Source organism: Brienomyrus brachyistius, chromosome 8 (assembly GCF_023856365.1).
Source record: "Brienomyrus brachyistius isolate T26 chromosome 8, BBRACH_0.4, whole genome shotgun sequence".
NCBI classification, from domain to species: domain Eukaryota; kingdom Metazoa; phylum Chordata; class Actinopteri; order Osteoglossiformes; family Mormyridae; genus Brienomyrus; species Brienomyrus brachyistius.
In genome coordinates this window covers 1,692,568-1,716,313 of record NC_064540.1, presented here as the reverse complement: position 1 = coordinate 1,716,313, position 23,746 = coordinate 1,692,568, and the positions used below count along the sequence as shown (strand labels likewise).

The following is a 23,746-nucleotide window of genomic DNA, read 5'->3' as shown; positions in this document are numbered from 1 at the left end:
TAACAGTAACATGCGACCATACAGCTATAATATAAGCGTATTTAAGAATATTACTAACGAGTATGACGCGGGATAGTACCAGTATTATATAAGGAAAAAATACTCAATTTTCCATGTCACGGTTAGTTAGGTTCTAAACCTAAAATGAAGCCAGAATAAAAGAATAACCACATGTATTTTCTGCATGCAAATAGAGTTCGAAAGAACAATTTAAAGTAGCCTAGGCCTACATGTAGTTATCTTTTAAATTAACGATTTAAATTGATTTTAAATTGCAATATTAGTAAGAGAATCAAAGTTTGTCCGCAGCCAGCGTGCCGAGGTGTATAACCCGCGTACCGCAACATGAAGCCTGACACGGGTTTGCGTTTGCGGGTCACGTGACGCGAAGCGTGGCTCGCAGTGCTGTTTTTCTGACACCCCCCCCCCCGGGCACTTCTTTAAGCCGAAGACAGAAAAAAAAATAAAAAAAGAGGGCGAGCCATATGAGATGAGGGGCAAAAGGAAAGCCATTCCGTCTCGGACAGGAAAGTCGTGTTTCCATCTGTAGATTTTAATCAGGAAACGGAAGACGGGCTCGACGAAAGGGGTTGGATTTCGAGTCAGAGCTGAGGATAGGGGGTGCGGGGGGAGGAAAAAAAAAGACCTTGGGACGGGAGTTTGGACAGCTGGTTGCCCAGCAAGGTGGAGTGGACGGCGCTTCTTGGCTATTCGGTACCGTGCAACTCACCCTCCCACCCGATCCCCTGGATTATAGCATCGCGATTATGGTATTTCCGCCCCGTCAATGAGCACATCTGACAGCTGAGCTAACGATAACGGTTTTTTTCCCGACACCGGCCCAGAGCTATGGGGATGTGTTATAGCCTGAGATCCAGGTTAATAGGACCCCAGTCTGCGATTACCTATGCTGGACGGACGGGTGCCGGCGCCGGGTTAGATGGAGAGAGCGGACAGGCGGACAGCGATCCGCAGACGCGGGACCGGCGCAGGGTGGAGGAGAGAGCCCGCATCAAGGCTGAAAACAAGCGCAGCCGCAACATAGACAAGACCCTCAAAGCGGAGAAGAGGGAGTACAAACAGACGCACAGGCTGCTGCTCTTAGGTGAGTGGATCATTTATGGAGCCCCAAGCTTGTCTTTCAACCTTGCACCGCCGGCGCCAGGCAAACAAGTCCACCCCCTCGCCTGAATCAGTCATTCTTAAGGCTTGTCTTGCTGAAGCTCGCTTTGCTTTATGTCGTGTTGGAAGTGGAAGTGAAACTTTATAGCGGTGATTGCGCCCCTTTTCAGCCTCGCTTTATTGGGGGGGCTCGCCCTCATGAAGCGCAGTTCTGAGATTCTGAGTCATTCTGTCTCAATTTAATCATCCTCTCATTTGCTCATGTCTCGTTCGCAGGTGGTTAGCTAGGGAAAAGAGGGGAGAAATGGCAAAAGGGATGAGAAAATATGGAAAACTGACTTCCTAACGGGGCATATTATTGCTTATGTGTGCCCCCCCCCCCCCAGGCCCAGCTTTTGGTGACAAGAAACTCAGCATTTTGAGACCAGAGTTTGTATTGTGTGACGGTTCTTAACACAAACATTAAAAAATCATTAGCCTAACTCCATGTAGGAAAGTTAAATAGTCTTTTGCAAATCTTATGGGAAAGAACTTATTTTGCCATTGCAGATACATCTTCCAACACAGATACGCTATGAAATATCTTCTTAAAATGCTTACTTGCGCCGAAGATGTATTGTCTTTGATTTAATAAATTTTTTTTTTATGTGATTGTTTGACAAGTCAGGGAATCTTAACTGAAACATCGCGCTGTACTTCTCAAAGGACATGAAACGAATTGTTCTTGGACATCCTCTGATTTGGAAGCACAGCCGTAGGGTTCTAAGCCAAAAACTTTGTCGATACCACAAACAGATACCCTCACCTCATGTACTAACTGATCCTTTACATTGGTACTATTTTACTATCAGTTGAATTTTATATGTTCTTCGTCCAAGGCAGGGGAGTCGTTGGCCGCATTTTAGGCCCCCTCTCCCCCCAAATATTTTTTACAACCCCCCCTCCAAATAAATGTGTATTTATTGGCTTAAGTCATCAATAGCTTTTTATATTAAATATGTTTGTCATCGCCCCCCCCCCCCCCCCCAATAAAGACTCAGCCCCCCTATCCATTCATCTCTAACTATGCCCCTAGTCCAAGGCAAAGGCGTTTCTAGAGCCATGTAGCGATTTTCCCAGGCTTTACATATCGTAAAATTCCGGAAATGTTTATTATGAGGGGACCCCCCCCCCCAGCCACAATCGCCCCCCTCAGTAGTCAAATCCTAGAATAACCCCCCCTTCAAGGCATGTTCTTTCATACCTTGAGCAAATAACTTAAATGGCATTTCTAAATATATAGTTATATGAATAAACTGAAAAGTTGTTTACCCATTAAGTAAAAACTCATCGAACTGCAATAAGCGTTTAATTCGGTTAATCAAATTAAACCCTTAGAAAACTAAAAGTCAAATGTATTTTAAATATGATTTTTGCTCTGATTTTAATGACCTAGATGATTTTTTTTTTCCCGTCAGATGTTCTTGAAACAAATGAGGGGGGCTAATTAGGGAGGGGGCTAATTGAAGGAACAAATCTGGAACTAATGTATGTATCTTTTTTTTTGTAGTTTTCGGCTAAGTGATGATTCTGCCATCCGTTGTCACCCCTAGTGAATTAAATGTCATTAGTAAGCTGGCCGGCCGAGATGAGAGAGGTGTACTGAGAGGCAAGAAAGGCAAATGACAAGTATGGAAAAGGCAGAAATAAAAGATAAACTGGTCGAAACAATGGAAAGTAAAAACTCCCATAACTTAAAGAAGACGTAAACAGAAGGATCCCTGTGAGCTATGAGCTGTTTGCATTCCCCCGTGTCCCAATCATGGTCCCCACAGATCGCTAACATCCCCCCACCACCATCCAGCCTGGGCTTCATTAATTAATTCATTTACTGTGTGTATTTCTGAATGTGACGGAGTGGTTTTACGCTGACATGGGGCAGCGGAGACCGAGCGACCTGTGGGAAGATGTGGGCAGGCCTGGATGCCCGTGGATGGTGGACGGAGACGCGGAGAGAAAAAGCAGAGCAGAGGAAGGTTTATGAAATGTTTTGTCGTTTTTTTTATATTCAGGGTAGGAAAACTCAGTTTGGGGGAGGGTGGGGGGACTCTCAGGACATTTAGTCAAAACTGAAGTATAAACAGACACTGACATTTTGTCTCTCTTGGACAGTTTAATTTCTTAACTTACCCTGATAATGAGGGGGAAAAAATACACCATGATTTATATACTGCAGTGTTTTTCAACCCAATCCTTAGAGACCCCCATACAGACCACATTTTCGCTCCCACCCAGTTACCCAGCATACCTGAACCAGGGATTCGGTGTTCCTGATTGGTTGGCAGCTAGGAGTGAGCCAAAATGTGGACTGTCTGGGGGGGGTCTCTGAGGACTGGGCTGAGAAACAATGATGTACAGCATTGACATTTCTCCTCATAGGTTTAAGACACACCAGCAGAAACAGGAAGATTATTGGAGATCATTTCAATAAATGTTTCCTATGTGGATATTTGCAGTTACTGTACTAGAATACTGCTCATGGTCACTAACTTGGTGTTGGGCGAACTGTGCATTTTTCTTTAATTAAATCCTTTTGTGCACTTCATGCCGTGCTGTGGAAAAACCACGATGGGTGGTGAAAGCTTAGGCCAAGTCCTTCTCAAGAGCCAAGTGTAGATATTAATTGATCAATCAAAAAAAAAAAAAAAAAACTCTAAATGCAGGATTCAAGAGAGCAAATGAGCGAAAAAATGACAGCAGGAATTGGTAGCTGAAGAAAAGAGTGGGAAATAACGTTATGAAAAATAAACGGGTGGAGAGTAGACGGTTATGCAATTTGCTGAAGTAAAGCAAGGCGCTGCGACAGCTTGCCGGTGGCTGGAGATGTGTCCGTGGCCAGTTCCCAGCTCTGCCGAGGCGGGTGGGCGATTGGACACTCATTCTCATGTCTTGGCCAGCAGGGACGGCATGCATCGGCTGCTCAGGTGACACGTGGGAGAGGGGAAGGCAGAAAATAGGAGTGGGGTGCGATGAAGTAGGAGGGTGAGGACGATTTGCGCAGGAACGTACAATCTTCCTTGCATCTTGTGCATTTTGATTCTACGCAGAAGATGCACTAGTGAAGTTGCATCATGCAGAGCCAGTTGAAGGAGAGGACGTGTGGTATTTATTAGAATAAAATAAAGGTTGTCCAACATCTTCCTGTAAGACCAAGCCCTGGGTGAAGTGTTGGTGGTGAAGGACAGTGGTTCTGAAAACTCCTCTGGGGACCTCAGTCATTCCAAACATAAGGTTCAGTTGGTGCCAGTAGGTGGCTAGGATGTGTAATGTCTAGTGAGGCGAGCAGCTTGAGAACTTCTGGGGTAGAAGGTAGGTCCAATGGTAAGAGAATGACAGCAAAGGTCACCTTTACTGCACCTGATATGTCCAGGACCCATAATTCTGGTGCCCTAATTTGACACAAGATGCTAAACTGCTGTGGTATTTAGACTATGTTCATTGGCTGAGATTTTGTGTGATTCTTGCAAAAGGCAGGACAGACACCCCCAGCAGAAGTGCCATGTGTGGAAAACCTTCTACCACATGATTTTGTTTTTGCTATTCCTGGAGCAACTCAACTAGACATCCAGTGTCCTGCGAACAAAGCAGTACCATTGACAACTAGAGGAACATGCAGATAATAGAACAAGCACCTTGTATGTCAGGAGTGTGAATCTTGGAGCATTACAATCCTGATTAAGGCTGATGTCATGTTATCTATCTTATTTCTCCTTTATTCAGTGCACAGCATTTGCAGGGAAATGTGAGCCATTTCATAAGACCCACACTGACACCCGAAAGCAGCCTAATCGGTTAAAGTGCTCGGAATTTGACGTTAAAATGGTGACATTCGTGCTCAAGCTACTTTCCAGTTGTAAACAAACCAGATTTTCATGTCATTTGAAATTTAAGGAGCGGTCGTATCCACGGTGCCCTTCGAATCCCCTGGGGCATTGTGCGTTCTTTCACAAAGAAAGCCGTTTTTATTTTGTCATCAGGCAAAGTTGGAAGCTAACAGTGTTAAATTAAGCACTGCTTAAAGAACCGACCCTTTCAGTGCTTGTGTATCTTATGACCAGATGGTGTACATTGATATCCTTTGTGAGCGGTGTCTGACACTAAAATTTACTGATGTACAAACACTTGCGATTAGCAATGTTGCTAATTGCTTTGTCCTGAAAATAATTTGCCCGGTGGCACAAACCCCTGCGCTGCTGTATCTGCAAAAGTCTCTGCGATGGGGACAAGAACGGCGAGCTAAGCACTTTTTTTTTTATTTATAGATAAGAATATCAGAGGTTTCACATTCACTATGTTTAGGCGGCCCTTTTTTGTCGAGACACTCTTTTTATGTTTGTACCTATTTATGTTGCCGGATATGTAATTTGTGCTAGGAATATGGAACAAAGGTACAACTGCAGGAACCTTCCTGGGGCCTTGATTGAAGCCTTTATGTTAAGCACCATGTCGAATATCATCCCTGTTTTGACAGAGGTTTTGTCTTTTTTGTTCTTCAATTTTGTCTAAGTCGACCATTTAATTTAATTAGTTAATTTGATCACTGCATCTTTTAATGCATATAGCTATTTCAGAGTTATCTCTCTGCTCTCTGTGGGTATTATTCAAACACATTCCATTATTCATACAAAAAGCTTTGCATGACACGTTGTTTTATACAGTTTATTTGCAATTCGCCTCTTAGCTTCTTTTATAATACGTCTAGCTTCTGTCAAATTTTAGACATACCTGTAAGGAAAAAATACAAAATAAAGAGAAATATAAGTTGGAAATATTATAATGTTTGGAAAATACCAGCAAACCAAATGGAATTTCCTAGCTCTCCATTCTTACCAGATCAGCCAATGATCCTGTTGTTTTGTTTTACTCATTCAACCCAGAATCCTTTGCGTTCCTTGTTATGTTGTCCATGTTGCTCCTAGCTGCCTGAGCGATTTAACTTCCAAGGGTCTATAACGCCATGAGATTGATGGGTTCACATGAAGGATCACCTGTAGCAGATCGATTTGATACATGCCGTGTTTGTGCTAAGTACTGTGTGGTTTACGTGAATTTTATTGTTTCGAATAAATCCAGCATTTTCTGGTCCGTGGTGAACTTTTGCAAACCGTGAGAGGGGCAGTCAGCTTTTTCGCAGACCAAAGGAAGTAGGTGTCATCATTTGCAAAGGTCCTCTTTAGAGTCCAAAATCAGACGGTCTTGTGCTGGTGGTGGATGACGCAGCAGTTGGCTGCTGGGAATTTGCATCAAAGATACTGACTCATCAACATACTCGGACAGATGTTTATTTCTCCATTACAATTTTAATTTCACTGGGCATTCAGTCTAATTGGAAAAATTGGATTTTGGACCGTTTTAAAAACAGCATAAAATAACTTCACGATTTACACCAGGTTTGTCTTTCTTTGGAGAGTGAACTTTCATAGAAATAAATAACTCCCACAACAATATATTACTGACTCTAAACAAGCTCCGCATGTTAATAGGCTGTGGGAGCATAGTCAAGAGAATTTGTGTATCAGTGAACGTGTAGCTAGGAAGAGGTTAATTATTTTTAAGGCAAAGGTTATATATGCTGAGCTATGCTAACACTGCACTGTTTTGCATGAGCCGCAGAAAGATACAGATTGAAAGGTTGCTTTGTAACATTAGGTACCAAAGAGGCTAATGCTACTACAATCTGATATATAATCTAGTATCTGTTATGTCAATTACTGTGTAAGTGCAACCTTTTTCTTCAGTGGCACTTGGTCAAACTAAATATTTCCTCAGCTGTATTAAATCTTAGCCATAAGGTCATTAAGCCTTTAACGGAGGACTAATTTCTCTTATTAAACTAACGTAAGAATACTACTCTTGTGTCCATCTCCACCTTAAGTGGAACGCCTGTCCTCTGCTGGCCAGAATTCATATTGCAACTGCTCTTGAATTTGAATTCTATCAGCTTTATATACGCGGTATCTTCGTCTATATTACATTTTTATAGTTTGGTATTTATTGGTGCATATCAGGTGAAGTATCTCATATAAGGTTGCTAAAGTAGGGCATCCATGAATCAGGATTCTATCAAAACGTTGATTCACCTTTGGATCATATATATATATATATATATATATATATATATTTTTTTTTTTTTTATTAGTTTCGCTAACTGCCATATGCAACGAAACAGTGATAACAACTGCTTGCTTTATTATTCAATACTTGTCCTCATTTGATTAACGTTTTCTAACATTTGAGTTTACGAATATAGGACTGCTAAATGCGCTAGGCCGTGTTTTTCCTTTGAGGAACTAAGTTATCAGCTGCTCTAGAACGTAAATATGAAAAAGCCAGTGCAGTGAGTTATAACCGAAGCTGTATTAATGTAGTTTTATGACTTACGTTCAGACGGCTTGCATGTAAGTAATTGTGGAATGTGACCTGAAATATGGTTGTGGTCGACTTAAGCGTAGCTATGAGGCGAGTTTGCCAGTATAATTACATTCTTCACTGTCAGCCTGGAGTGTCTGCACATGCAGGTACTGGAAGGGCTCTCGCTGCGTAAGGTTGCAGCACGCAGGTAGAATCTAGTCACGGCATCTTACTAGGTTTTGTTTACAATGAAACCTGTTAGTAACTACTCCAAATGTTTTTTTTTAATATTGAAAAATGTACAATGGAATATACGGTACAGTAATGTATAATGAAATGTACGGTGCATGTCTTGGGCAGTGGGGATGTTTCAATAGTGAAAATGATTAATTGTCATTGTTGAGACACCACAGCACATGGTGCACAACAATGAAATGTGTCCTCTGCATTTAACCCGTATGTGACACAGCAGAGGGCAGCTAAATGGCGCTTAAATGATATTCATATTATCTTCATGGTATAAATCTATGATTTTATGTCTGTCGAAGTCTGTCAGCTTATCCGTTTCAAAACCTCTTCAGAAATCACCCCAGCGTTTGCAGCAACCGTCCAATACACCCATGTGTTTTAAGACTCGACCACTAGCGTGCCCTGTTTGGCTAATCGACACTTCACTTATTTAAATAATTAGGTTAATCAATTAATTCAGCTTGTGGTGAAATTTAAGAAATGCATGGAATTCTTCCAGTTTCATATGTTCCAATGCTAAATATCTTTTTTTCTGAGCAAATATAGACTTATTTCAGAGATAAAGAGCTGATTAGTTCTGTTTTTTATGCTAGAGAACATGATTTGATTAATCAACTTTAAAAGTTTGCTTATTCTGAAATGAAAACTTCCTCCATTTACAGTCTTCAAAGGAACAATGTCTGTTAAATAATTGCATAGTCATGAATATTGCTCTTCATGATGTTACATTGTTTGACCAGCAGGAGGTGCTCTTTCTTCTGAACAAATTGAAATCCCCGCATTACAGCTCGGCTAACATGAGGGCACTAGCCTTCATATGACTTTTTAAACTGAGTCCCTGTGGTCATTCAGATCACATGACAACCTCACATAGGAGCGTAACTCCCATCCAGATCTCATTTCAGGTCCAATCAGAAATCCAGAGGCATTAAAACATATCGAGGGGGACGAATAAGTCCTGACATCTTCAGCGGATGCATGGTGGGCGTCCTTCCACAAAATGGCTGCCATGTATTATGCCGGTGTCGTCTGAGATAACTTACTATTTGTGGGGAAAAGTATGAGAAGATGGCGCACGAGGGAGGGGGGCTCGGGGTTCGAAAGCATGTCCTACTGGTTGTCTTTGAGACAGTGGCCTGGAGAACGTAAGCTGGAACAGGAGGGGGAAGTAGAGTCCGCTGGCCCTTGCTCTGTCTTGGTGGGTGTGGAAGCTATGCATTCAGGGAGAGACGACTGGCCGTCCCAAAAATAAACAGCCGGCCCGGCATTATTAAATATGAGGGAAAACATTCAGCTCAGTACTGAAAACTAGGAAAGAGCTACCCAAGCTTTCTGTGGTAGCAGTTAAAATGGCGGTTAGCAGTTTTCCTTCTGGCTTTACCCATAATGCTTTGCGAGACGAAACAGCCCAAGGCTTGGTCATATTCTTTTCATTGAATAAAACTTCACTACATGATTAATTCGCTTCTACTCTCCATGTACGTTCCTAATCTTGAGCCGCTGTGTGTTTTCTCCTTTTAATCCATGACAATATAGTTACAAGATAGTAAATCATAGGTATGTCTGCCTTGTAATATGAAAAGTTGGAAGTGTGGTTTTTAGTAAATGGCTGTAATAGTTTGGCCACATTGCATTACTTTGCCTGCAAACAAATCTGTGTGTAATGCATAACCAGCAAATAAGGCAAGTACCCACGATTCCGAAATCAGCTGTGCCTAGAATCCCTCTGTATTTGCTTTTTGACTGTTTGTCTTTCTCGAGGAGTGACACAGCTAAACAATATGAACCATGTGCGTCGCTTTGACTGTCTTTTGTGTGGACAAATTTTGAGAAACTGCCCCCTACAATGGCAGTAACTGCTTAAAAATGAACGTTGAGTGGATTCCCTTGCAAAACAAACGTTTTTACTTTATCTGTTAATAAAACAGAGTGTTTTATATTCAGTTATTGGTGATTTCTGAATGGGGTTTAGAAATGAATAATTGCATCATAATGAAACAGTAAGGCAAACATTTCAGTGGATGTCAATAAGATGAAAGATTTGGGGAATCCCGGCCTATCAGGCGCCCACGTGGAAATGACTCATTTTATTGGCTAATCTTAGGTGGGAGCTGCAAATAAACAAGGAGGTCAAAGTGCAGCCCCAGTTATAATAGCATGTGTCTCGTTGTACCAGGGTGAGTCTGGGAAGAGGTGGAGCTCTGCGCTGAAAGAGAGTAACGAAGCTAGAAAAGTTATTCTCTTACGTTGTCGTCCTTGACGTGTCGCTCCGATGTCTTTATTTACCAGCCGATTTACTGTCAGATTTCTAGCCTTTACAGAATAATAAGGCCGTAATAAGAGATTCATTTCGAATGATCAGACGTTATCATTGTAGCTTAAGCGTGTTGGCTTTGCTGTTGAGGTTCCACCGAAGCATCTCTGATGGTTTCTGGTTCAGCATTTTTACACAGATATTTTAGTGGATCAATGAAGGCAAAGTACTTCACAGGGTCCTACTGCCATCGTCCTAATCAAATTGGGCAACATTAATCCTTGAAGACCATGTTAGGTGTTGCACCGGTGCTGATGCCGACACCTTCATCAATGACATTGTTGCTCTGTGTTGAACTTGTACCTTTGGTTGCCCATTTCCTTTTCCCCTTCTGTAACATATTTACATATTTCCATTCATCCATCCATTCATCCATCCATCCATCCATCCATTCATTTTTGGACTGTGGGGGGAAACCGGAGGAAACCCCACGACGACATGGGGAGAACATGCAAACTCCACACACATGTGACCCAGGCGGAGATTCGAACCCGGGTCCCAGAGGTGTGAGGCAACAGTGCTAACCACTGCACCACCATGCCACCCCCTATTTACTAGACATATAATTATAATTTCACATATCCTTATATAGTCCCCTCTCACTTCCATGTTTATGTACCCGTTTACATAATGTTGTTAAACATAGTTGTTGATGCCTTACTCCAGGGTAAACTACATTTAACTGATGAAATAAATGGTGGTATCCTGTCTAAGGTGCCTCCAGACTTTGGTCCAATGCTCTCTGGGATGGGATTCAGGCAACCTTACAATGGATAAGCCATTATAGAAGATGAATTGAATAAATTATGATATTAACGAAAGATAAAAATGCAGACTTGTCTATAATGAGAACGATAATGCACATCTCTATTTGGTAATCTATTAATCTGAATAATTCCACCCCTTTTCATGTAATTAAATAAAAAAGGAAAAAACATATTACAATGTAAATGTGTCTGATGTTAAGTCTGGCAGATCAGACTTGTGTTTTTACGTGTATTTATATTCATATTATTAGCTGCAGAATTAAAGATGACTCTATAAAAATGTGGGTGAGATCTGACAATTTGGAGTTGAAGGAATATATGTTGCTTTCTGCTTAAACTGACTGACCTGTTCTTTCCCATAATGCACAGCATCGGCCAGGCTTCCTGCCTGAGCCCTAAGAAGAGTGGCTCAGACTGGCATTTTTTTAACACACATTTGACATGGATCCCATGTTCGTTGGTGTCCCGTGGTAGGTGTAGCTGTATTACGTAAAGTCAGTGCCGGCTGTATCGCTAGTAACCCAATTTACTGAACAATCAACATGGATGCAACTGGAGTATCTGAAAAGACGGTCTTTGGTGGCTGAATTCCATTTAAAACACACAACCCGTCTGGTTTATGTTAAAAAAACAGTGTTTCCTTGTGTATTTCCCCATTACATATTTTGTTATTTGATGTTATTGGCCAGAGTAAACTGAATGTAAGTATAATATTAACCATTGTTTACTAAACAAGAATTCAGATTTGTGCATTTTCAACTGACACTTACTAGTACACACCCCTGTTGGCCCGCTGAAGCCCGCGAGTAAACATTTTCTCGCACATGTCACACATGCAGCGCATGCACGATCTGACTTTTCTGCATTTTTTGCAGCGTGCATTGTCATTCTCAGCATGCCGGCCATCTCGGAACTCTTCTTTGTGCGGCCTGTATAATCGGCTTAAATGCCAGTAGTATCTTGAGATTCTTTGTGATGAATGTTCCTTAAAAAACAGCACATCTTCATTCCAGAAATGATTACATTTAAAAGAGTGTGCGGTGTGTTTAGCGGTGGTGTGTACAAACCAGGTCTGTGGAGCCCATCTTGGTCATATACAGTAACTACACTGGGGGGAACGAGGCACTTGTTAGATCTTTTCGAATCGGCCCCCAGAAACGACAGACCTGCTCATGGCTGTTTAGATGTTTCGAGGACACTCCTGTGCAATAATGTGCATCTTTAAAAACCATATTAAGGGACATTTTACTGTCTAAATACCTTTATACAATAACAGTGCCTCTTGGGACTTGAACCAAAAACCATCAGGTTACAGGTTCATGTCCTTACTCAGAATGCTACTGGTATAACTGCTGTGATCATATCCATACATTTTTATGTTAGCTAGCCTATGAGCATGCCCTGTGAATTCCCTTGGCTGATCTTAATTAGATTATTATCTTAAATACACAAATTTCAACCGCTGATTTGAGTTGTCTGTACTCACTCCAGGATAACTCGGTCTCCAGTAAGTGCCAGCAACCACATTTGGGTCTGTAGGAAAATAAGGTGTGGTTGCATTTGGCATTAACCTGCTAGTTGGCCAAACCACAAAGCTTTACAATCACTACATTTTGAAAAATGTACTCGGCTTGGATATTAGGTGTGTCTAGATATAAAATTACTATATCAATGATCTCTGGTAGACTCAGTGGTACTGATCTCATGTTTGTACATCATTAATGAATCGTGATGCATCTTTTATCTGAAACTGTCACTATATTTGTTACTATGTCTGTTAATTCTGCTATCCTTTGCGAACTACTGAAGTAACAAGTAATGAATAACAAGTAAAATACTGATCTCATGTTTGTTCATCATTAATGAACAATGATGCATCTTTTATCTCAAGTAGCTATTATATTCATTCATGGTTTGTACTTCAGTAATAAATGAGTTGGCTGGTGTAGTGGTTGGCACCTCTGGGACCTGGGTTTGAGTCTCTAATATGGCTTCATATGTGTGGAGTGTGTATGTTGTCCCTTGGGTTTCTCCAGGCACTCTGGTCTCCCCCCCCCTCCCCCCCACATTCTAAAAACATGTAGAGGTTAATTGGAGTTACCAAATTGCCCATATGTGTGAATGGCGTGTGAATGAGCCTTGCGATGGGTTGGTGCACCATCGTGGGTTGTTCCCTGCCTTGTGCCTGTAGCTTCTGGGATAAGCTCTGGTGACCCTGAATACGATAAGTGGCTACAGACGATGGATGGGTAGTAAATGAATAGTTACTGACTTAATATACATGAGAAGTATAGAGATTCACTGACATTTGACACATCAGAAATGAATTGGCCAAATCTCAATGAACCTCAAAGACTTTGCTCTTAGTATTAGAATGTGTGCGCTGTCGCTCACTTATTGTTGATAAACTATGTGTTCTGCTTTGCATTCTGTTTAAGTCTGGAGATTATTGCATGTTTCCTGAGAGAGTTTTTGGATCACCCTAACCCTAACAGTATAAGTGTTTATTGAGAAGGATGGGCTTTTTTTATTGACCGTATGCCCTCCACAAACGATGATACAATGGTCTGTTGCTTTGTTCATACGTTTGTTTCTGTTTGTATTGTTATACTTTCTCCACCCTGCCTACTTAAACCAAAGATCCTTTCTGGTAATTGTTATTTTCACCCTAGTTAAACAAAAGTGAAATGCTAAACAGGAGCATATTAACCTCCAAGTCCCCCTCCGAACCCCAGACATCAATGTAATTTTCCAAAACCTCCAGCTGAAGGACTTTTACCACGTTGTCGTCATGTTGCACTGCAGGTCATGGACAATGGAAAGAGTGGACAGAAGGATAGATGGGCTTTTAACCCATTTATACAATCGTATGTCTGAGAGATTCAGGAAAATGTCTTGTCTGAGGGTACTAGTGTAGGAGTACTAGTGCTTCAGGCAGTAATGTTCGGCTATGAGTCTATGCCCTTAACCATTATGCTACCTGCTAGCCTAACTGGTGTGTTGTTAAGATGTAGTTAAGGAGGCATGGTAGGCATGGCATAATTTGCTTTGCTGCATTAGTGTTTGGCATAAGGAAATCTCATCAACCAATCAATCCTGAGATTTTATTTTTTTATTGTCCCTACCTACTAACAAGGTGTTTTAAATTGCAGTCTGTTACAGGTCTGTAATGGGATTTAATCTGAAATACATCATCTGCACAACTTGGAATAATCACCCGCTTGTTTTCCTTGAAAACCACATGAATAACGTCAAGAAAGATTATTTAAATTATTACATTACGTCCTACTCTTTGAAAACGTGCTTCCGTCTGGTCCAACCATAGCGCTGTCATCCAACTGTCAAGAATTTGGAAACAATAGTGTTACTGTATTTTTCTACTTTTATTATAAGTCTTTGGTCATTTTAGAAATACCGAATAATGTTATATGTTTTTTTTTAATGTAGGTAGGATTTGAGGCCTGTGTTTCCTTGTGTGTATATTCTTCTTGCTTTGAAGAGGGCGCCTTTTCTCTGCAGAATTGCAACTTGCTGACGTCCTGGGTAATCATGTGATTAGAAGCTGCTCGTTCCCAGGGTTCAATGAGAGCCTTTTGCCCCACCCCGTCTCTTCGGCGCTATCTATCTCAATGTATAATTCCCAGAGAAAGGGGGCAAAAGCCTATTAATACCCCGAATAAACCGATTTCTCGGCGTCTTTTCGGGAGCGGGCACGGCCTGTTGATGAAGAGATCGCTGTCATAGGGGTGGTGGTGGTGGGGGGGGGATCGCTTCTGGCGAGCTACGGCTTCTCCATGTATGTATGTATGTATGTGCACATGTATACTGCCATCCGATTTCAGGAGGAATTCAACGCTGAGGACTGACATACGGCTGCGCCTGCGAAGAGCCCTGAAATACTGAAGGATTTCCAGCAAATTCGATTAAATCGGACGAGCCGAATAAAACCGAAAAGGAGCGGAAAGGAGGAGAAGGAGGAGGGGGGAGCCGAACGGGATCGGTGACCGCTGCCGGGGAAGCTTTCGGATGTGAGGAGAAATACAAAATTACAGCGAGAGGGGGGAAAAAAGAGCGAGAAAGGCCTTTTTTGGATTCGGGCAAACCCAGCGAGCAAGAACCGTCGCAAAAAGGGGGAGGAAAAAAGAAATACATTTCTGGGCAAAAAAACTGAATTTGAAAGACACTGTGGGATCAACTGGATCTATTCGCGGATTTTAAAAGGTTCTAACCAAACGTGAACCAGGCAAAAAATGATCCACATTCCGTCATTTTAGTGGAAATATTTATTTTTTATTTTTTTTTTCCAAGGCTCTCTCTGCTCTCCGTGCCTCTGCCTCCGAGTGCTGGTAGACAGATTGGAAAGAAAGAAAGAACGGCAAAAAAAAAAAATATATATATATATATATATATAAAACATATATAACATCGTTCGTTTTCGGACCTTTTGAATTTTTTTGTATTCCTTTTTCTTACACTTACATTTCAGGAAATTCTTGTTTCGTGCAGGATAAAGTGAATGGATTCGCCGCAGGAAATTTGCTAAATCGGTTGTGTCGGGATATCTGTTCGCCGGGGAAAAGGTCCCGATATTAGGCTACTGCCGTCCGTCATTTCGCGGGGGAGCCGAGGATGCTAGCGGCACATTTAATGCCTTTAAGTGCATAAAACGTGTGCAGTGTGATTTAAAAAAAAAAAAAAAAAAAAGCAAAAAAATAAGAGTAATTAGCCGTGCAGGAGGGCGGCCCGGCTTGTCGTCATCGGCGCTGCCACCTTTTCCCCACAGACTGATACATTTTAGGCAATTTCACGCAGTTAACAGTAATTACGTTACCGAAACGGCGTCGTTCGCGCAGTCCGCTGGCGTAACTCGGCGATATAAATGTCACAAATCCTTGGCGGGGCGTTAAATCGGTGGGCCAGCCTAGGGATTTAGGAATAGTTTAATTTTTATTTTATCAGCCCCCTCCTCCTTCCCCCCATCCCACCCCACACCTCTCCCTCCCATCCAACCCCCCTGTCTCCCTTCCTTCTCCTCCTCCTCCTCCTCCCCCCCCCCGAACCCGGTACCGGGGTTTTATTTTATTTTTTTTTTGGGAAGATGGGTTGTTTGGGCAACGGTAAGACCGAGGACCAGCGAAACGAGGAGAAGGCGCAGAGGGAGGCCAACAAAAAGATAGAGAAACAGCTGCAGAAGGACAAGCAGATATACCGGGCCACACACCGGCTGCTCCTGCTCGGTAGGTGTCTGCGCCGGGAGGCGGCCGCGGGGGACGCGGCCCTTCGGACATCACATGCATGCTGTGTTTTTATGCCGTATTAATGCATTCAGTCGTGCCCGATCGCTGGGCTGCTGCACGTCTGCTATATAGGGACGGATGTGGAGCGATCGCTCATGTTGTGCAGGCCGTGAAAAGGGCTGCCATCCGCTTACCGAGATCATCTGCCCTTAATATCCACTTTTATGGAGAATATAGTCCATCCTTTAACGGGGGTAATGTTAACCAGATTTTCCGGATTATGTGATCCAGTAAGGCCAGACTGCGTAGATTTGTTGTGCTGTTATGTTTGCTAAACCATCCGATCGGTTTTATAAGCGTGTTTTTATTATTGCGTTGTTCGTTGTTTACGATTCGTTTCGTCGCCGATTTTTTTTAATACCGTAGACCAGCTTGATAAAAGCGGATAGTTTAATAAGCACCTGGTGAAAATGGCTGGACGTGTTCGCCTTTAAGTGTTTTGAAGACTTATTTCCGTGTACGAGGAAGTGGTGGGTCGCCGTAGGGAAAAACGCACAGGCACCGCGATCTCTGCGTTTTACAGACGCCATCGTGCTGTTTTCATGCACCTTTACAGCTCGACAGTCTCGTGCGATTCATGTTTTACACCATTCAGTTCATATTAATGCATTGGAGGTACGCGGAGTCAGTTGTTGGGCGGTTATTTTAATGTCCTCCTGTGTATTTCCCGACCTAGTTCTGGAGTACAAATGACAAAACACCTTTTAACGGGACCCGAAAGGCATAGAGCAATTCGAGATTCACTCCTGTTCAGATTTCAGAAAGCGTCCGGAAGATCAGGGTCTATGTAGAGTGTGTGTGTCATATATATATATAATGTGTGTGACAGTGTGAAGTATAGAAGCGGGTTGCGGGCATAGAGGAATATTGCATTAGTTGAATCAGGTGATCATTTTCAGTGTGGGAAAACATATTATTTTTCCCTTATATTATCTTTGACGTGAACTTGAAAGGGGGTGTGTGTGTACATACATACATACATACATACATACATCAACTGCTGACAGTTGGGGGGTGTGGTGCTGGTGAGGAGGTTCCTGTATGAATTTATGTACATATTTAGGTTATTTTTTTTTCTGAAGATTTACTTGTACACTCTGCTGTGGACCGATTGGGTTTCTGCTGTTTCCCAGCCTGATACTACCCTGGCTCGCCCCCGCCGTGTGATCGTAAGGGCCCGGAGCTTGGTGGGGCAGGAAAACGTCTTTGGTACAAGAGCTGGGCCTCTGTGACGCAGGCACACATGACTGGTCATGTGGAGAAATAAAGAAAAGGAGTGTGTGTGTGTGTGTGTGTGTGTGTGTGTGTGTGTGTGTGTGTGTGTGTGTGTGTGTGTGTGTGGAGGCATCCCTGCTTCTTCAGAAGGGAATTCACAGGAAAACCAATAAGGCACAAACTGGACACCATGCTAAAGCCTTTCCATTCGGAAGCTACCCATTGCTTAAAATGTTTCGTTTTTGCTTCCCATTAAGTGTGTTTCCGCGGAGAACATCTCTGGCTAACATCGCACGATATTCAACACCATCGCAGACGACGGCATTTGAAAAAGTTCGTGCTTTTATGCGGAGGGGCGAAAAAGCTGAGACACTATTCTCAAATTCTAAATTGTTAATTTAGTGTTCTTGTCCGACACATTTTGCTCTCTGCTTAGCCGGGCCGGGTGCCGGCGATTAATGTGCTGGGGACTCTGCCGTTGCTGTAAAATCGAGTAACAGTTGGAGCCCTTCAGCTGAAGGGCCAGGCTGCCGTGCCATCGCACGTCTTTTGTGATGGGGGTCGTGCCGTTTTTGTGAAATTAACCTCAACGCAGTGTGGATGGCTGTGGGACTCATGCAGCATATTGTTAAGCTAAGCAAAGGCCACGTCAGGCATCTTTTGGATGTTTATTTATTTTTTTGTTTTTAGCACATTTTTCTCAACCCAAATGTGAGCTTTTGGAGTTGAGTTGAAGAACAGTCCATTCTCAGGGGAAGGAGTCCCCCTCCCCATCAGTGAATTGTTTATTCCTAATTGGCTTCTTGTTATGCTGACAGATGAGGTTAATTGTCTGTTTTGGGATATTAATTTGGTAAAATCTGAGGTGTGAGTACATTATATTGTATGTTTAATGCCCCAAAGGTGGGATGTGTAAACTGTCCTTTTGGGTATCATCTTGCATTTATGTTAGAATTAAAATGTAATTCTTTAATAACCACCTTTTATAGTACTTTTTTAAATCTGTAGAGTTAGTAAATGTGTCCTGTTCCGTATTTATATGGAGGGAAGCTTTTGTGAGATTTACCTAAAAGTTAATTCTTCATATTTGGATGAGTGTTTGTAATGTCTGGTTTTGTGACATGAAATGTAGCTGCTAGTTTCATACAAGTGTGTTGGGTGCAATCGCACAGAATTCTGGTGACCATTTGCCCTGTCACCTTGACTGCTTTCTACCTGTTCATATCGCCAGCGATTTGTGGATGACCAAGGATTGTAGGCCAGAGTTAGTCGATCCCAAACTTATAATAGAAGTGTAACACTTCTATTATTTCCTTTAAAAAATGGGGTGCCATAAGGAATAGCTCTGAGTGAATTTGGAAGAATTTTGTTTGATTTTTCTACCCCCAGAGTGTTTGTATCTTTACACAATTTCGAGGCACAATTCAGAACAAAAATGCCTCTTGTTGATGTCAGAGAATAAAATGTTTTTGTTAAACAAACATCCACTTCTCTGTACAAGGTGTGTGCGCAATACAATACAGGATATTATCTGGTTGTGAACAATAGGAACTTAATATCGCTTTTTTTGGGTGGAATTTCCCTTTAAGTGACTTTTGCACCAAGGCTGCACTGTTGCTGCACTGTTGCTGCAGTGCTGTTGTAGTAACTGTAATGCCCTGGTTTCTTCCTTACATGCCACTTCATAACAGGTGTCACTTTGCAAGCTGATCTCTCAGACATACATTTTGGGTGGCTTGTGGTTAATCAAACTGGCAGTTTATGTAATATTCATGTTTTTATAGCAGGTGGTGAGAGGACTAAAATCTGCATGTACCTGCATGGTGGGTCTGTGTGTTTTTTTTTTTTCCAACCGGGGCAGTGTACATTATGGGATGGCACGAAGCCAGCAAGGACCTGGAAGTCTATATAGGGAAGGCCTCCAGCTTCCATCGGCTCGAGATGGAAGCCGCCTTTCTACAGCTACTGTTCTGGAGACCCCTGCGGTTGTTGAAAGTAAATTTGGATTATTTGGAAGGGAGTCTCTGGTTTTTAAATCCCCTTTTGGCAACTTGAGCTCTGGTGATTGGGGTGTTGTCCTACTGGAAGACGCCCCACCCATACTGGGAGATCTAGCCTTTGTCTGTGGAGTTCTTGAAGTGTCAAACCTCTGCGTGAGGATTTTGTAGTGACCTGTGTGTCCCGTTTGCAGTATCCGACCCTGTGAGGCTCCCCCGTTTGCTTCTGTTGATAAAGATGCGTACAGCTCCCACCATGATCTATACATGCTCCCATTTCAGAACTTGTCCTCCCCTCCTGTATACTTTCTGATGATGCCTTCAAGGCCTTTTTAAGTAGGGCTTTTTCGGGGATGCTGTTTCCCGTCCTGTTGAGTCACAAGGTCTTGGTTTTCCAGCCAAGCTGGCTCTTAATAAATGACACGATGGCTCGGTCGGGTGGCCCGACGTCGTGTGCTGTCTGTGCGTCTTAGCAGGCATCCGTATGTAAGTCTAAGCCCGTAATACTTTCTGTTCTGCCGTGTCACCCATTCGGTGAAGCTTAGATCGAGTACAAGTGTGTTCACTCACTCGCAAGGAACTCAGGAGAGATCTTGGCCTTTTGGTAAACGTGAGGAGCACCTTTTCTCATGCCATAGGAATGACGTGTACTCATCTATGATACGAAAGCCTGATCGCTGATTGGATCCATGGTCATTAATAAAAAAAGCCATATATGTCTTGGAACATTTTACAGGTTGCTTGGTTGCAGGTTCATAAGTTAACAGAATGAAGTAAAATTGGAATAGTTGCATGAACATAACTTATGGATCCAGCTAATTTCTGTGATTGTCCAGTCTTGGTTATGAAGATCCATAGTTGATAACAGACCAGGTATGCGATGGACTGGACATCAGACTGAGCAACACTGTACTGATGTAAACTTCCTTGCTTGCATCATGTTTATCTTTGGTTTGCAGTTTCAGAAGCAGATTCTATGGCAGCCTCATGGAGATGTTTGGCAGTAACGCTGCATGCGGTCCCACGTGCCAAAGATCTTGGGGAGCTTTAAAAAAACATTTATTACAGCAGCAGCGATGGGGTGCATCACCGCAAAGTCAAATGGTGAAGACGTTGTTATCTTTGATTATTATAGACCAGTGTGTATTTTATTCAGTCGCTCCTATTACCTTTTAAAACTGTTTAGTCTAGGATAGAATTACTCTCTCAAAATATAATTCCCATGTGTACAAGACATCTGCAGCAAATCAGCTAGAGTTATCAACCCTGGCTTTTTATCCGCCCCGAATCCCACGATTTTTGGGAGCCCTACATATGATTTTCTTTGTTTCCCGTTTGTGTCTCGCGTGGTTCTTCATGTCCGTAATTTTCCATCCTGACAGGCGGCCATTTTTTTCCCTGTAGTTCCACCCCCCCCCCCCCCCCCAGTCTCTGAGCTTTAAACATGTTCTTATCTCTAGCCTATCGGTTTGTTCAGTGTGGCTCAGAGTATCACGGAAAACATGACCGTTCGAAGATTGACGCAGAATGCGTGGATCGGTGCCTTTATCTCCACTGCGTTATACCCACCAATGAACGCGGTCAATTTAACTAGCGTTTGTAACTAGTGTTTCTAACACTCGGAGCCTCCTGAATTCTTAAGAGAAACTTTTGCATAATGGTGGCAGGTTTGAAAATCTAAATGTTTGGTATCAATGCTGCATTAAGTATAATTAGACCTTCTTATGTTTGCTTGAAACTTAGATTCCTATTATTCTTAGCTCTCCTACAAACCTGTATCTTCCTTATTGTAGAACTTCAGAAGTTCAGGTGTCTGTGATGCTTCTAACATTTAGCTTATTAGCTAGCAGCTGATTTTATACTTGAGGGAAAACCACTTGTCTGTGTGTGTTTTCACTCTAGCTTTTTATATTAATGTCTTTGGTTTTTTTTTCTCCTTGGGAGGGATCATTAGACTTGAAAATGCCTCTCTTGATTATATTAACCCCCCCCCCCCCCCCCCCCGTTATATCTAGCAGAGTGTGGCTTCTTGCACAAACCAGTGCAAAGCTCTGGTTTTACATGCATAGATGTGCTTTGTCCAGCAACACCTAACTATACCTCTGTATTTCACAGCCTTGTATAACCACTGGTAGTATGGTTATAGGTTACTTATAACCAAATTCCTGCCTGCTGCCAGAATCACTTGCATACCGATACCGTTATGTGTTTGCTGGGAAGCGTTGGGGCTGTAGGACGGATGGAGACCCATGTTTGTAGTCTCCGTCAGGTGTTGTGTTGTGCAAATCGTGTGTTGTTTTTAACTTTGTCTCCATGACAAGCTGTTAGATGATTGCCTTTTGGTAGATTCTGGTTCTGTGTTGGTGTTAATTAAGGACCGTGAATACGTGTTGTTTCTTTGGTTTATGAAAGACGTGGGACGAATCTTTCCAGACATTAAGACCTGTCCTTCCTGTGATCACACACCGGTAACCTCCACCCCCTTCCCGTTTTGTTCACAGGGGCTGGAGAGTCGGGAAAGAGCACTATAGTGAAACAGATGCGGATCCTGCATGTCAACGGCTTCAACCCAGAGTAAGTACCCCCTCTTCTCTCCACAACTCCTGATTTCTCCAGCATTTTCTATCTTCCTACTTCCATATCAGTGCTGCAATCACAGTATCCATCATATTTGTTCCTCCTTGCGATTATTCTTGCAGTCTTTCTGTGATTTATTTATTTTCCTTTCTTTTGTCTTTCATTCGATTTATCTCCTTTTTCCCTACATCTGATTCATACTTGAAGCGTCATGTCATGCCAATACATGTCTATTCATGTTACCGTGGTTTTATTTAGCCATAGAAATTAGAGACTGGGACCTTTTTAGACTCTAACCTAAACTTAGTTTAGCTGGTGACTTGTACTATAATGGTCCTGGATGTGTCTTTATTTATTTATTTATTTATTTTTGACCTAGTAACAAATCGCAGATGACTCTGAAAATGGAGACCGTGGTTTTCAAGTGTGTCCAATTTCAGAGGCGCGTATCCTGACCCTCTGTGACTCCTTTGAGAACGGCACCATGTGTACATGCTCATTCAGAAAGTTGCCTGCCACAGGATGTACCAGCACATATCACCTGCTTGCTGTCATTGGCTAAAAAGATGGGGCTGAAAGCAAGTGCTGACCGACCAATCCATTGACTCATAGGGAATTAGGGACAGTGCCCAGTCCTCATGAATGGCCAATTAAAATGTCACAAAACGTTGTTGGTTTTCCTGCTAGCCGTGTGGCTACTGCAGTGTGTGAGACTTTTTAAAAATTTTTTTAAGCATCCCTGAGAGGGAATTAGAGGCAGTATGAAAAGACTGCAGCATGTAAAGGTAGAAATAACCAGTTTGGCTGCTGACAGTCCACTACAAGCTGGGGAAGGTGATTGTCAGCCCTTCCCATACAGTCACGTCAGGTTTATTGGTTTCACATGTTTTATTATTTTGTATTTTTTTTTAGTTCTGTCTTGCAGCGGTAGACTCTCATAAATAGTATTTGGATTTTTAGTAGATGCCGTCAATCGATTTGGTTTCGTGTCCATTTTGCCGTTTTGCATAACGAGACTTGAAGACTCGCTATTCCCCGATTTCTTTAGTTTGAACGGAACCCTGGCCTTGTGAAGTCGCTGTACTTTTCAATTGGACACAGCTGAGTAATATTTGCCAGTTTTGCTAGCACCGTTCAGATTAAGCAAAATTTAAATTTTGAGCGTGTACGGGATACCCTACAGGTGTGACTGCCATTTGAACTGAGAGGCGATTGGTGGCATTTTAGTGACAGGGCAGGGATTTTACTGACGAGCTCCCCTGGTCTGCATGGTAAGACAAAAAGGAAGAGTGGAGTGTCTTGATTCGTCGGTGGTGTCGTCTCCCTTCCGTCCTTCTCTCATTTTCGTCCCACATTTGTGTGTTTGGTCGCTCTCCCTGTTGGCAGATGGGTTGGATTTTTTTTTTTTTTGATGTCTTCCGATTAAATAAATGGGAACAGGAAAGCACACCTCTCTTTGTGCTGTGTGGGTTTTTTTTCATAGTTTTTCTGCGATTTAAGTACCTCTGTGATGAGAGAATGTGGATGAGGTGCCAACAGAGGCTTGTGGCAGTCCGCGTGACGTCCTATGGTTCTGCTGGTGTTAAAAAAAAATTATTAAACCTGTTTTAAAATATAATTTTCTAAATGTTAAACATATGGAATATACTGTGTTTCTGCTTGTTTTATTTTAATGTTTGGGAAGGTTGTGAAGGACTCAAGTAAGTCGGGGCAAATACATTTTTAATGTAAAGGGTGTGTGTGTGTTTTCCCTGCAGTTGTATCTTAGCATCCCCTCTTTCTCTCGCGTGTAACTGAGTGAAATGCAGTTGGACTAGT

At 42.4% G+C, this 23,746-nt stretch overlaps 1 protein-coding gene across 4 annotated transcripts in view; it reads left to right on the top strand.

Moving 5' to 3' along the window:
• The first annotated feature begins 423 nt into the window (after window positions 1-423).
• gnas (GNAS complex locus) overlaps window positions 424-23,746 on the top strand; it is a 46,158-nt gene continuing 22,835 nt past the window's right edge. The window contains exons 1-2 of one of the 4 annotated variants that reach the window (XM_049023147.1): window positions 424-1,105; window positions 21,853-21,925. In XM_049023147.1, the coding sequence (XP_048879104.1) occupies window positions 850-1,105; window positions 21,853-21,925 (329 nt within the window). In that variant the 5' untranslated portion in view covers window positions 424-849. The other 3 variants (XM_049023150.1, XM_049023149.1, XM_049023151.1) reach the window with 3 other exon arrangements.